We start from the raw sequence: 16,024 nt of genomic DNA, 5'->3' as shown, positions 1-16,024 counted from the left end.
GACACCGAGTCCGGGGTTGATAAAAGATAGTTATTCTCACCTTCCTAGCAGACATAGATATTTGTTCCACAAACATCCCAGAAGGAACAAGGGGAGACTTTTCTAATATCAATGAGTGCACCCCAAACTCGGGCATTCAGCGGCCGAGGTACCTTCCTCCCAGACATAGATCCCATTATCCTTTTTAAATTTGCCAAGCAACAATCATAGCTTGACAAAAACACCTAACTTCTCAACTTACTTCTCTTGATCTATTTCCAGCACAAGCCATCGGAAACTTCCTCTTCATCTTATATTCAACCAGCAATAAACATATAACTCTCTCATCATCATCTTCAAACCTATTCTGTATGAACACAATAAACCAAAGGTCTTCGAGTAAAGCATTATTAAACCTAACCTAACCTATCTTATACAAACAGAACCTTGATAAAAAATAAATTTGTGCTTATAGAAATTCCCACTCACCTGTTACATTATAGTTCATATCAATTCTCACTGGTAAATCAATTGTGGGACAATGTATGGCATCAAGATTTTTCATTCGTTTCAATTTTTCACTTAGTGAAATTGAACTTAATTTATGATCCTTTAATTCTGTGTTGGCAAATTCAACCAGGGCTGTAATACACATCACACTTCAATATGCAATTTTAAAATATTTACCAAGACCTCCACCATACCTGGTATAACAGATTCCAATTGCCTAACTATATTGCCATTTATTTTCGATTTTCCCTTTGCAATGATTTCTTGAGCAATTTTTGAACGATAATCGGTTTTATTCTGTGTCCCATCGATGTAACCATAAACAATTGGATACAATTGATACAGTGTCTGATGGGGATGTTCTTGGACACAACGCACCATAATCTCCTTGAGTAGTTTTATAAATTCATCATGTTTAGAATTCAAGCGTGCAGTCATCTGATTAAGGGCGCAAATGAATTTATAACTTGGAACTGCATCAATGTGTTGCTGTATGGTCGCCCGCAAGGTGTCGTTTTGTTTATTTGCAAACCATAAACCAATTATACGATATATCACCGGACTTGCAATGGCTGTATCCAAGCAAGAAAATTTCATATAATTTTCCACAGCTGTGCAAAGATTCGAAGTAACCTTCTGCTCAATTTGTGCTATTTCCTGTTCATCGATGGTCGAAGTTCTTTTCATGAAACTTACGGCAACGCGTTTATCGTGATCCGCCGATCGGGGATTAATAGTTGATACTGCTTGACGATTTAATTCCATGGCTTGTCGTCTTATGGCAAATTGATCGGAATTGGCATAGTTATATAACTTCAATTTTATAAGAATTTGCAGAATATTAGAAAAAAAAGGAAAATTATATTACCAAATATGTTCTTACCTGTGTATACTCCCTGTCGGCATATTTAGCTATAATTTCATAAGCACTTTTCTTACTTTCAGCTTCACACTTTTGGAATTCTTCCAAGGTAAATAAGTTTGGAAACTTTTGAATAATGATCTCTTTTGAATTGTTATACTTCTCCAGTACATCCAGCGAGCCCATAAAGTATTTTCTTAAGACATGTTCAAACGTTTCGGCATTGGTATCCATCAAATACTCTCCCTGCAGCTGCATAGCTCTCACACGTTGTAAACAATATTGAAATTCTTTATTTTTGAAGACGTGATGTAGGATTGATTTCGTTATTTCAGATTTACCCGTTTTCATGCATATGTCGACGTCTTCAAGTAAAGCGCTGATCTAGAATAAAATTGTCATTACATTCGAGTACATTTCGAAAACTAATGAAAATATCTAAAAGGACACTCATACTATTCAACAGGAAGCACAAACTTCCCGAATGCTGCCCTGACGACTGAAACAGGGCGCCTCCTCATAGCACCGGTGCACCTTATTCATGAGTAGACGAAGGTTTTACCGGTGCATTAGCTCAACAGGATGTTGTCGATGCAATACCTGCTATGGTGCATATAGAATAGAAGACATCCGTAGGAGGCTTCCATAGAACTAGATTGCCCAACTCTAGTAGGAGGCTTCTATAGAATAAAAGACCTCCGTAGGAGGCTTCTATAGAATAGAAGACCTCCGTAGGAGGCTTCTATAGAATAGAAGACCTCCGTAGGAGGCTTCTATAGAATAGAAGACCTCCGTAGGAGGCTTCTATAGAATAGAAGACCTCCGTAGGAGGCTTCTATAGAATAGAAGACCTCCGTAGGAGGCTTCTATAGAATAGAAGACCTCCGTAGGAGGCTTCTATAGAATAGAAGACCTCCGTAGGAGGCTTCTATAGAATAGAAGACCTCCGTAGGAGGCTTCTATAGAATAGAAGACCTCCGTAGGAGGCTTCTATAGAATAGAAGACCTCCGTAGGAGGCTTCTATAGAATAGAAGACCTCCGTAGGAGGCTTCTATAGAATAGAAGACCTCCGTAGGAGGCTTCTATAGAATAGAAGACCTCCGTAGGAGGCTTCTATAGAATAGAAGACCTCCGTAGGAGGCTTCTATAGAATAGAAGACCTCCGTAGGAGGCTTCTATAGAAAGAACAGAAGTCCTCCGCAGCAGGATCCTATAGAATAGAAGTCCTCCGTAGGAACCTTTTATGGAATAGAATGCCACTGTAGAAGCATTTTTTTTAAAATGCGTCCGAATGAAGCGGTTACTGGATATTTTGGTATTTGTGAATTCTTAAACCTAATCTAACCTAACCTATCAAAAAGAAACATTGTAATAGAATTTATATAACCTTCATCTAAATTCTGATACGTTTTTGAGGTCAACTTACCTTCAGGGTAGCACTGCTATTGACGCACATATTATTAAGTATTGCCACATAACGTTTGGCAAGATTTAGTTCACCAGCTGCCTTACAATCACGTATACACTTGAGTAAACATTTCTCAATTGGATCTTCCTAGGGGGGGGGACAACAGATATACCATTAAATTATTATCCAAAAAAGGATCATAAGGTATTTCAAACCTTATAAAATTCCTTAATTTTTCTGCTAGCACGTATACCAGCTGTTTGGAAAAGAGAAATTTGATGCGACAATATTAATTCTTTACTCGAAAAATGGCCATATTCCAAATCATTTGACTCCAGTAGCCATTTACGGAAAATGTGATCAACATCTGAAGATTTGGAAAATTGTATCTAAAATATAAACGAAAGAGGATCTTTATAAAGATTCTTTTAAATTCTCTGGCTCGTATTACCAAACAAAAATCTTCACATTGCTGTAGCAATTGTAACCAAGTCAAATATTTATAGACACTTTGCAGGCACTCCACGCTAATCTCTTTCAAAATATTCAAAACACAATGACGCGACTTTTCAATGGCTGCCAAAGTGTTATTCTCTTCTTTGTTGTTGAGACATTTTAGGGCATTGAAGTGATGTTTTTCAAATTCATATTCCATATCATTTAATGTGTTCACTTTGGAGTGACCTTCGACCACAGTATCCCAACGACACAAACGCCAACATATTTCATAATCAACATTTTGTGTAGAATTTCCGCCAGCAGAAGAGGAACAGACCAAATTTAGCATACCATTACGTTTTAAAACAGCATTACACATATCCGAAGAATCTGTTGTTTCAATTAATATGTCTGACCAATTATTGGTTAAATTCAAATATTCCATGCGTGTTGTCAAAGGATTAATAAATCCCGAAAGGGCATCGTTACAACCAATCGATTCATAGGCCTATATACAAAATACAATCTTTTTTTATAAGTATGTATATCACTAGAAGAGAGATATAAGTAGAGGACTTACCTTTCTGGCAAGTTCTTGAAACACATCATTTGAAAGAATTTCAACATTCGTCTTCTCAACCGAGGATGTTTGACTAAAGGCCCACATTTCCAAATAGATTATGGACAGAAAATAGGCTTGGCAATAATTGCAGGCCTCTACAACGTTCAAGAGTTGTAATGGTAACTCCCTTTTAAAATGTGAGAGAAAGAAAAACAGTTGAGATTATAACGTGCGCTTCGCGTTTCTGATTCTTGGGATTGTACTGAGCAAAAAAATCCACAAGTGCATACGTGTACGGTGAAAATCGAGCTTCCACATTTTGACTTGCAGTTTTTTTTTTTTTTTTTGAAAATTTGCAATACTTGTATACTATTTGAAAATTCGACTCATTTTCAAAAGCAAAGTAGCTATTGTCTCGGGCTATAATTTCTCTGAACTTATTACTTAAAAAACTTCTTTTTTATGGTTAAAAATTCGAAAATGTAGAAAATTCACCATTTTTAACACGTTTTTTATTGAGGTACTCGATCCAATTCTAAAACAAAAAATTTAGCCAAGACAATAATAGCTAAGAGCTCTCTAGTAGATAGAAAAAGCATTGGAACGCTTTATCACGCAGTTTTGACCTTGTAAAGTGGACATTTTTTCGTGAAAATATTGTTAAATTTCCAAAATTTGCACAAGGCCAAAACTGCCTATAGGAATGTTCCAATGCCTTTGTAATGTTCTATGTTCTATTGTCTTGGCCACATATTTTGTCTTAGCTAATGGTTTGGCTGTTATAGGCCAAAACATAAAAAAGTCACAAAAAATTGTGATTTTTTTCTTATTGGATTTTTGTCCATGAAAGCAAAGTTTTTTCTAAGTAATATATTCAGAGAAATTGTAGTCCCAGACAATAGCTACAACTTCAAGTAGTTTACAAAATATGAGCCCAAGAATATTTGCAAAGTTTTAAAAAAAGAAAAAAAAACTGCATGTTTGAATGTTGAAGTTCGATTTTCAACGTAGACGACGTATTGTCTAATTGACTCTTTTTCGCAGTACGTGAAGCGCCCCTTAAAATGTTCAAATCGCCCACCGTAATGTGTATCTCATATTTACCATGAATTATTTATACGAATGCATTCACATATGTTTAATATTAAATTCACAATACGTTTCTCTTTGTAAATCATTTTGATATCACACGCCGACGCCATTTCGGTTTTATGTTGCTGTTGAAATGTTCCAAAAAAATATTCCAACATGTTTATGACCGCCTTTTTATGATCCTGCCCTCCTTGTTCACATTGTAAAAGTAGTTTTATAAATGGTACAATGGAATGTTCTGCAAAATAGAGATCATTTTTGGCTAAATCATGAAATTGCTTCCAATTACAGTGGTCATAGATTTTTGCAACAAATTGTCGTATAAAATTGTCATAATCCAAATGTTCATATAATTTCAGTATTTCACACCAATTAGCCGGTTCTATACTATCATATAGATCCATATAGTTTCGGGCAAGGTTTGCTCGAAATACCATGAAGTGGGGATATTGTTCTGGAATAAAGCAACAAACAATATTGTTAATTATTAATTTAAAAAGTTAAGTGGTCAGTAAGATGTTGAAGTCTATATCGTCACCATAAATGCCCAAAGATTTTAAGAGAAATTAGTCAAATCGTTTTTCGATTGAATCTGATACATACAGCCAAAAAACATGCCTTGCAAAATATCACGCTTCTACGTTTAAAAATAGTGATCCTATCAAGAAATAGCATTTTGGAAAATGGTAAATCATTGCAGATTTTGTTGTAATGCGTTTCCGCAGTATCGGTTTCATTACTTTCTCCCTTTCGTACATGATTGATAATACTTGATTGAAATTCTACAACACAGTTTTTCATTTAATAACGTTTTTTGCTTCTCCTCTTAACTCATGGTATTGTTAGTTACGTCATTGGGCATTTATGGTGACGATATAAAAGTATTAAATTATTATAAATCGTTGGCACTGTCAAGACATAAGGTTCCAGGCGATGGTAATTATAATGGATCTCAAACATCTGTCTTTAATGTGGCCCTCGGACTTTGAAATTATTAATTATAAATAAATAAAGTATAAAGAGTTACACATATTTTTAGACAACTTACCAATTAAGTCTTGGCCATATTTCGAATTCACCAGGTATTGGGCAACATCTATGACATACATATGTGTGGTGGGATTAAATTTGTTCAACAGATGTTCCAGAATTAAGTAAATGCTATTATAAAAATTTACAATATCCTTCTCACTATCATTAACCTGTAAATAAATTAAGACTCATTCAAACATTTGTTTTACACCACGGAATCGGCTTTACAAACCTCATTTGGAGAATTTTCAACTTCAAAATAATAAGACATTTGATAGAGATTTAGGGGACCAATTTCTCCCAAGCATTTCAATGCTTCCAAATTTATGCTATCATTTTGATTTTGACGTAAAATTTGCAACAAATGGCGAATTAGACGATACAGAACATCTTTGTCGCTTTGTAAATATTGTTTATTGGAGGAAATCTGAAAAATTGTAAGGTTGGGATTATTTTGATTATAATTACCCCTACACCACTAATGAATTTTTATGTATATCTTGGATTTTAAAGCTTAAGTTCATATCCAAGAATTGTGTAGTAAAAATAGCAGTGTTTTATATTCAGAAAAATCATACTGGTCTTCTATTTAGTAACTTATAACCTTCCATAAAAACTATATAGCTTTGAGAAACCTAATGGCCTTCTCAAAAAAAAAAAAAAGGCTATTGATCATCATATGAAAAGGGACTTATGAGCAATGCATTTCAATACTCATCACACCCCGTAAGGTTGAAACTAAAACGAAAAAGAACCACGAGATCTCATGCTGCTCTTCAAATGAAAGCAACAGATTTGTTCTGCATTTAACTAAACCGATCAGCATATGTTTTTGTAGGATCGTTAAGAACCTAATAATCTAGTACTTAAGCGAAGCGGAATTGACAAATATCAATTTAAAAAAAATGTTAACTTTTAAAGTCAAAATTCCGATTTTAACCCACTTAGCGCCGAGAATTTTTTTTGCGAGAAAACTTAAAATTTTTTATGAAAATTATATTTTTGAGATTTTTTTTTTATTTATTTTATTTATTTCAATTCTCTTATGCCCAGTCTTTCGACCTTAAGGCTGTACACTCAATATAATGCCATTATAATTTAAAATTAAGTAATTTAAGGGAGGGATAACAATACCAATCCAAAACTCAATTACTATGTATAAAAATATATGTAGTAATTATAATTAATCTATATTGAATAACATTTTGATTGAATTATTATACTCCAGGAAATGAAAGGGATGTTAAACTACTCCATAACAAAAATACAGAGCTTTAGTATAAAATAAATATAAATAAATAACACTGTGCAGCAGCATTTTTGGGGGGTGGAAAATTTCTTTTGAATATGAAAGCACTTGATGAGTATACTAAGAACCCAAAAGGAAATTTTCGCCATAGGTCAAGTTTCTGAGATATCGCGCGATGAAGTTTTTGATTTTTTCCCTATAATACTTGGTAAAATAGCTCCATATCTCTATTTGGCGTTGTTGTAGCTTCATTTTGAGGTGACATGTCTTCAGTGAAATCGATTGGCGAATCTTTTTGTAGAACATTTCATTCTTCTAACTCAATGCCTTTCATGTCCTTTTCGTCCTTTATTTCTTGAACCGTAGTGAAAGTACCACAAGATGAGATTTTTCAGCATCCAAATATTCTACAAAAATGTTGATCAGAAGATTTTAGCTACGGTTCTCTTTGACAGCTAATCGATTCTGTCACATTTTCATTGTCCTTTTTGACATTTAATCGGTTTTGGTTCAGAAATAAACTATGTTTTGTTTTTCTGTATATTCGGCATTGGTTATTTATTGGTATGTAGACATAACAGTTGGTTATTGCTTATGTAGACATCTGGGGTGCTTCTGAAATATTTACCACAAATAGCTCTTGTAATGGTGAACACGTTAATAACAAATTTTCTTGGAGGATAGATCCGGTTATCTCAATTTTTGATCCGGATATTCAGACATTAAAACCGATTTTTGAACCGGTTTTAAGTAACCGATTTAACATATATGTATACCGTTAAAAAGCTTATAGAGTTGTCAATCAAATTAAATTAATTCGTTTCTGAAAACATTGTTAGTTGTAGTTCTAGAACAAAAAAACCGATTTCTTAAACCGTTTTTAAGGAAAAATATCAAAACGCGCAAATATGGAGATCAAAGGCTGGTAGCAAACAATTCTTTTTGGCGATGAAAGTCGATGATGATAATAATACGAACGCGGAAGGACAGTTATGCCGTAGGTCAAACTTCTGAGTTATAGCGAAATGAATTCTTTCTTGACAAACTATACATACCTACATGACAAAAAACAAGCGAAATTTGATCGCGCCATAACTCAGAAGTTTGACCTACGGCATAACTGTCCTTCCGCGTTCGTATTATTATCATCATCGACTTTCATCGCCAAAAAGAATTGTTTGCTACCAGCCTTTGATCTCCATATTTGCGCGTTTTGATATTTTTCCTTAAAAACGGTTTAAGAAATCGGTTTTTTTGTTCTAGAACTACAACTAACAATGTTTTCAGAAACGAATTAATTTAATTTGATTGACAACTCTATAAGCTTTTTAACGGTATACATATATGTTAAATCGGTTACTTAAAACCGGTTCAAAAATCGGTTTTAATGTCTGAATATCCGGATCAAAAATTGAGATAACCGGATCTATCCTCCAAGAAAATTTGTTATTAACGTGTTCACCATTACAAGAGCTATTTGTGGTAAATATTTCAGAAGCACCCCAGATGTCTACATAAGCAATAACCAACTGTTATGTCTACATACCAATAAATAACCAATGCCGAATATACAGAAAAACAAAACATAGTTTATTTCTGAACCAAAACCGATTAAATGTCAAAAAGGACAATGAAAATGTGACAGAATCGATTAGCCGTCAAAGAGAACCGTAGCTAAAATCTTCTGATCAACATTTTTGTAGAATATTTGGATGCTGAAAAATCTCATCTTGTGGTACTTTCACTACGGTTCAAGAAATAAAGGACGAAAAGGACATGAAAGGCATTGAGTTAGAAGAATGAAATGTTGTACAAAAAGATTCGCCAATCGATTTCACTGAAGACATGTCACCTCAAAATGAAGCTACAACAACGCCAAATAGAGATATGGAGCTATTTTACCAAGTATTATAGGGAAAAAATCAAAAACTTCATCGCGCGATATCTCAGAAACTTGACCTATGGCGAAAATTTCCTTTTGGGTTCTTAGTATACTCATCAAGTACTTTCATATTCAAAAGAAATTTTCCACCCCCCAGACTTTGAGTTCCATTTTGTGTCACAGTGTAATAAAATTACAATTTTTTTTTTTTTTTTGAAATATGTTGATTTTAGTGAAATTTCAAAAATGAAGCATTTAATGCAAGCAATCGAAGAATTTGAACTACTCCAATAACAACTGCATTCACACATGAATATGAACTAAACCACCAAATCGTTCATAAATCACGAAGTACGGGTACACCCACATTCAAATGTATACGCAGCATATAAATTTTAAATTGTCTCATAAAGAAAAATGTTGAGTATTTAGTGGACCATAAAAAAATTTAAAAAAAAAATGATTTAAAACACAAGATTGCAAATAAAGATATTGAATATAAAACATTTTAATTGGTCGAATTATTATGCTCCAGGAAATGAAGGGGATTTTAAACTACTACATACATTTGTTAAAAAATAACTTCTTTCTCTAAAACGTATAGTTTTCCTGCAATCGGACCTTCTTTTAAAAGATCCAAAAACTTTGGAGGGTAATATAGGTGTAGCCTTACATGCCAATCCCTTGGTTTTTGATTGAGAAAATATTCTTACTATATTCCTAACAAATCCCTGACTTTATATGATTCTAACATTTTTGATTAAATTTTTATCGCATATTTAAATTTTTCATCAAAAGTCGAAAATTACAAAAAAGTCAATTTTTTTGAATAGCTTTGGTTTTTGGCCAATTGCGTGGAATTGCGTTTGTCAAATGAAGCGGTATCAGCGTGAACTTACAGATAACAGACAATACTATAACAAAATGCAAAAAACCCCACAAAAATATTCGAAAAAACCAGAGTTTTACGTCAATTTTTGCAACCATTTTTTGTGGCGTTTAAACGACCAGTGGCTTTATCTGGGTTAACCAAAAAAATTGACAGTTTTTTAGCCATAAATCCGCCCAATTTTTTTTAAAGTCTCTCGCTTAAGTACAATTTATGTATAATAATCCCACAAAACCATATGAAGATCGGATCATTCGTTTTCGAGCTGTAGTGGGCACCGCATTCCAAAATGCCATTTTGAGAAAATCGCGTTTCAAGCTTCGCTATTCTATTCTATCTGTACTCTAAAATGAGCCAAAAACAAAATTTTCCACTTCGTAAAATTTGTAAGTGGCCACCCCCACACGTTCCATGTATGTCACTAGAGTCAAGCTCAAGCGAGATAGGTCTGTACTGGACAGACTGGTATATTAGGAAGACAAGTCCTCCCTCCTCCTTCGCTTTTTGAACGACCTTGTTGCGGAGACCGTTGCAACAGAATTTCAGGTGTTGATGTATTTTCGGGGCGTTGAACAACAACATGGGATGTTAGATGCTGCGTTTGTTGTTTTTGGGAGACCGTGGGGATGCCTCGTATTCCAACTACGAAGTTGGAGACACGCTGGTAGATGCTGTGGTGCACCAAACAGCAACATAACTCCTATCGCACTCGTCTAGGGTGTCCAAAACCGAAACCGGTTACCCGATTTTAAGTTACAAAACCGAAACCGGTTTTCGCCAAAAACGTAATTTTCGGTTAACCAAAAAAACCGGTTAATTGTGTCGGTTAACCGGTTTTAAGAAAATAGTAATATTTTTATTATTAAATTGAAATTTTATTCTCGACAGTAAACTAATCTTAACTGCCACAAGGTACGGGCAGAGTTGTAACTATCAGTAGGGGAATTCTATTCAAGTTACCGACTAAAATCGGTGAAATTATAATTCTTATAATTTCGGTAAGCAACAGCGACCAAAATGTAGTAGTCGTTAAGGCCTACCGATGTCAAGAGTGCTGTCAAATGTAATTAAAACTTTTCATTCATAACTTTGCGTTTTAATTTTACCGATTTTTGTCGGTAAATTAAAAAATGAATTCCAGAATCCCACTGCTGATACCTTTAAATTTGAAAAATATTTTGCGTAAAATGTATAGTTGTGCCAATATAGTTACACTGAACGATCTATGAAAAAACTGCGAATACTTAGATAGTTTGAATGCCGTTACTCCTACGGTTTTAAATTAGTACAGTAAACTAAGAACTTGTCGAATTTAAGGTTGTAAAGGGTAACGATAATAAAATACATGTTTGATTCTGGCACAATAATTTGAGGTTCTCAACACACGAGAGAGAGTCCAGACTTAATAAAATGCAAACCTAATTCTTTTGGTACACAATTTTAACATATATATGTAAGAGTTATTACAATTTTTAGAACACAATTTCAGTCTTAATTTTACTGTCCCCACTTCGAGGTTGAATATCAAATAACAGGGATATTATGAGACAATTAAATTATAACGAAGTCGTTTTACTTAATTTACCCCTTTCTGCACATATTTCATCGAATACTTATCAATTATGAGCAATTTTGTACCTATTTTACAAAACCGGTTTAAACCGGTTAACCGGTTTTGAAAATTTTTTAAAACCGAAAACCGGTTTTAGAAAAATTTGAAAATTTCGGTTAACCGAAAACCGTTTTGTTTGGAAAAACCGGTTTTTTTGGACACACTACACTCGTCCTAGAGGCCAGAGCAGCTTTCCAAACATCCATTACATCTAACCGAAATCAATCCGATGCATAGAATGGATTAGCAAAGTTATTATGAACAATTGGAAAACATTAGACATTTTAAAGCCGTAGTTCAAACCTTTTTATTATTACTTTTTAAGAATGTTTTAAAAGGTTCAACATTAGGATGGCGCGACTAGTATGGAAGGAAAAAATCTGAATGGGCGCTTTGCTTTTTTGATTCTTGGGATTGTACTAAGGATAGAAGTCCACTATATACCATACGTCTACGGTGAAAATAGAGCATCCACATTTTGACTTGCAGTTTTTTCTTTTTGGAAAATTTGCCAATTTTCAAATAATTACTGTCTCGGGTTACAAATTCTCCTAACATATTACTTCGTTTTCATGGTCAAAAAGTCGAAAATGTAGAAAATTCACAATTTTTTGCCAGTTTTTTTATACTGGCCTATAACAGCCAAATCATTGAGATTTTCGATCTGATACTAAAACGATAATTGCAGCCAAGACAATAGTTAAATGCTTTCTCGCACGCACATCTCTAAAACATTGGAATGCTCCTTCATTGGACTAAAACAGCCAAACCATTCGATCCAATACTGAGACAAAAATTGACCCAGCTAGCATTTTGAAGATTTTTTTTTTCAAAAATTACATTGCGGAGTCTTTTTAGAGTCCTTTTGGTGATCGAAAACTGATTAAGTCTCTTGTATGATCAGAAAGGGACTCGAAAGTGACTACCTGTAATGATTAAAAAGAGTTCAATTTAAAATACAACAACAAATGTGTAGCAATCACAAATAAATCATTGAGGCGTTTAAAATGTGACTATTTTTTCGTTATTTTTGTCACATTTTGATCATCAAAAAGTCATGCAGGTGTTTGAAAAGTGATTACAATTATGTATCTTCTGATCATATTTTGAACAGCTAGGCAATTATTAATTAATTAAACACAGATTGTTTTTTTAACATAACGGTTTGGTTGCATATAATTCTCATATACACTTTCTACAAAACTTTAATATAAATATCACGTAGAAAGTGAATGAAGAAACAGTGTACTAAAGGGATAATTAAAAAAGTCATAACAAAGCAGAAAACAAAACAAAGGAATGAAACAAAAAACAAAGAAGAGTAAAAACGAATATTCTTTTAACTTTTTCGTCTGATAAAAAGACTCATAAATGACTCCCTAAAGACTCATAAACGATTATAAACAGGACTCGAAAAAGAGTCACTAATTAATCAACAAATCACCAATAAATGATTGAAATACCACTCGAAAACTATTTTATAAACCATCAGAAAATGGGCAAAAATGACTCGAAACTAATGCAGAGTAAGACTCATTTGTGATTTGTTTAGAAGAGTCGATGAGGTTATGTTTTCCTCCCGACAAAGGAGTAATTTATTATCAGAAAATGAGCTCGTATTCCAGTTTTTTATTTTTTTTTTTTCTTTTTTTTGCGTTTTCACAAAACGTGACAAAAATGGAGTATTTTTGTTGGCTTTTTGCTCAGTACCGATTCCTAATTTCGCATCTCGTAATATTTATTCCAGACATTTCGGGTTATTAGTTTCGAATATGGACTCTATCGAACTGATACAATTAATACTAACTTTTGCACAGACTTTTACCTACAAAAACATTGCCCATTTATTATACCGAAGTGAATTCACATACATATATTTAGTGGTGTAGGTTCTGTCCTAGCGCTAAAATCTTTTACATACTTACATGTTGCTGTAGGAGCTTGAAAGAATCCACTGTATAATTGGTATTCTCTGTAAAAATAGACAAATATTTCTTCCAATTCTCTGAATCGCCATCAGTATCAGTTATATCTTCACTTAACGTCTCCAGAATATTATTAATATTTATGAATTTCTCATTATTTGCAAATATATTCAACATATATTGTTTATCCAATACTGTTTCTTTATGGTGAGTTATCAAATGTTCACATATCATTGTAATTTTGGTCTGTTCCTCTGGGCAATTGCTTCGCTTGTGTATGTAGACCAAAGATTTGCAAATATAACATAAATGTTTTTCCATAAATGAATTGATATTTTCAATGTTAGTTATTTTCGAGGTGATCTTTTCCAAAGCTGTTAAGGTCACCCGTCTTAGATTATCTAAGCAGCTTGTCGATTCGAGACAATGTAAACAATAGTGTATAATATCACGTATAAAATAAAAACATAAATGTTCCGGAACTTTTGCAGATTGATGAGAAGACAGAGTGTCTAATACCATATCGGCTAATTTATAGAATTTATAAAATTGTTTCAAAGCATCCATGGGATAGATGCATTGGCTACAACTTTTCTTGAGAGCGCCAAATGTTTTAACCAAACGCAATGGATGCTTGCCAATGTAATTTAGAAGTAACTCGGGTCTTACATCGCTGGTATTACCATTCTGAAATGAAATTGGGCATTAGCTATTCTTAAACTGCACATGTGTAGACTTGCCATATACACATTTAGAGCCGATCGCAGGCAATTTTCATTGATGTTATACCATTTGGGAGATTGCAAAAACATTGGAAACCCCGCCAGTAGCTTTGAATCGCCATCATCGTGTAGACCATCAAACAAGCTAAATACCACTTTCCAGGTATTGGTATCAGATTTGGCTTTGCTAAAATCAAGTTTTAATTTCAACATATTTTGTACATTTTTCTTAAGTTCATTGTTTTCATTGGCAGGGCACTGGGCAACCAATATGAAAAAGTTAATAATAGGCATAGCAATCTGAAGAGGATTATTATTTAATATTATTGATCTTAAATTTTATTATTTCATATTTAAATACCTTTAAAAGATCCTGCATATCTCCGAAGTGTTCCAAAGTTTTAATTTCATCGGACTTATTATAGAGCAGCAGACATGTCGCTATTAAATCAATATTATCACTGAGAAAATCGTTTTTGCTTTTGTAACAAAGATAGAAAGGAAATCTGTAAGGAAGACATAATTGGATTAAATGCAACAGACCCTGAGCTGTCAATTTACTTTAATATTGGATATGATTTTGATATCCATGTGTGTATGGCACTGGGAATGTTTGCTTTCAACAACTCAGTTGTCGATGTTTTAAAGAACAAAGCAATGTGATGATATTCTAGAAAATCAGCTAAAACAAAGAAAATATACGAAAGTTTAAAAAGAAATATGCAAATACATGTTATACCTTCTGTAAACTTATAAAAAGCACAAACATGTGACAGCTCCTGTAAAGCATTTGCCCGATGATAACAGCTGAATGCCAAAATGGCCACCAACAGCTGAACATTTAACGACTTGGCATTTTGCAATTGATCTGCACTCTCTGCTTGCGTAGGCGCCACTTGTAATTTTTTCCACTTAATCGATTCATAAATATTATCACAAAAATCATAATACAAATCTACATCACATTTGGTATTCTTCAACCAATTAATATCCATTAATGCTGTAATGGTATTAATGGCAGCATATTGTATATCCAATGATGGAAAGGGCAGAAAATTCACAATCGAAAAACAAAGATTACGAAAATTATCTTGAACATAAATATTACGACAATCACGAGCAATATAACAGATGCTGTTTATGATTTTAGCAGTCATTTTTGTTGAATATGATTTTCTAAAAGCAATTTTGAACAGAGAATACATAGCCAGCAGCATATCGTCCAAACAGTCTTCATAGAGTTGTATATAAACAAAAATAGCTAAAAAGGAAATAATTAACAGTTTATGATTAAATCAATATACATATGTATGTATGTATCACTACTTTACCTGGTATAATTTCTAAAATTGTATTCATAATCTCAATATTGGAGTAATACAATTTAAATATTGTTTTTAATTTATTAACAAACCACGATCCAATATTGACATAATGGGATTTTTGCATACAGAATATCTGAAATGAAAAATGTTATGCCATTATGAAAAAGGAAATGTTGTTGAGTTCGGCTAAAAGGTAATAATAACACTGTTCCAGAATTTACTAATTTTTGCAGGTTTCCTGTACTCAAAATGCTTGCACTTCTTTTGATTTGTTACACCACAATTTTCTACGAATTTCGCTGATAGGAAGTTTTCTCTTAGCTAGGTGAGGATAGTTCCTTTCAAACTTTCTCATAAACTTCAGGTTGCGTTCTTATCAGCTGAAATTCCACTCCACTGATGGTTTTTGGACCCTTTTTCATGATACTGCCGGTACTATGATGGAATAATGCACCCTTGTCTGATGAGGAAATGGACTTCACATGTTTTTGTGTTCGTATATTCTTTTTCATCATGCGAGCGGCAATATATCTCGG

At 33.5% G+C, this 16,024-nt stretch overlaps 1 protein-coding gene across 1 annotated transcript in view; it reads right to left on the bottom strand.

The window, feature by feature from the left end:
- Positions 1-16,024, bottom strand: part of tefu (Serine/threonine-protein kinase tefu) — a 41,851-nt gene that overhangs the window by 8,436 nt on the left and 17,391 nt on the right. Inside the window, exons 11-26 of the mRNA XM_073973490.1 lie at positions 15,495-15,621; positions 14,903-15,424; positions 14,725-14,845; positions 14,525-14,669; positions 14,182-14,463; positions 13,442-14,128; positions 6,117-6,311; positions 5,901-6,054; positions 4,865-5,306; positions 3,779-3,947; positions 3,212-3,706; positions 2,976-3,149; positions 2,779-2,907; positions 1,373-1,735; positions 684-1,302; positions 469-621 (exon numbers count right to left, since the gene is read on the bottom strand). Coding sequence (XP_073829591.1) covers positions 469-621; positions 684-1,302; positions 1,373-1,735; positions 2,779-2,907; positions 2,976-3,149; positions 3,212-3,706; positions 3,779-3,947; positions 4,865-5,306; positions 5,901-6,054; positions 6,117-6,311; positions 13,442-14,128; positions 14,182-14,463; positions 14,525-14,669; positions 14,725-14,845; positions 14,903-15,424; positions 15,495-15,621 — 4,777 coding nt within the window. The remainder of the gene's footprint in view (positions 1-468; positions 622-683; positions 1,303-1,372; positions 1,736-2,778; positions 2,908-2,975; positions 3,150-3,211; positions 3,707-3,778; positions 3,948-4,864; positions 5,307-5,900; positions 6,055-6,116; positions 6,312-13,441; positions 14,129-14,181; positions 14,464-14,524; positions 14,670-14,724; positions 14,846-14,902; positions 15,425-15,494; positions 15,622-16,024) is intronic.

The sequence above is a fragment of the Musca autumnalis genome, unplaced genomic scaffold (genome assembly GCF_047663935.1).
Source record: "Musca autumnalis isolate F117 unplaced genomic scaffold, ASM4766393v1 scaffold_3, whole genome shotgun sequence".
In the NCBI taxonomy this organism is placed as follows: domain Eukaryota; kingdom Metazoa; phylum Arthropoda; class Insecta; order Diptera; family Muscidae; genus Musca; species Musca autumnalis.
This window is presented reverse-complemented; position numbering and strand designations above follow the sequence as displayed.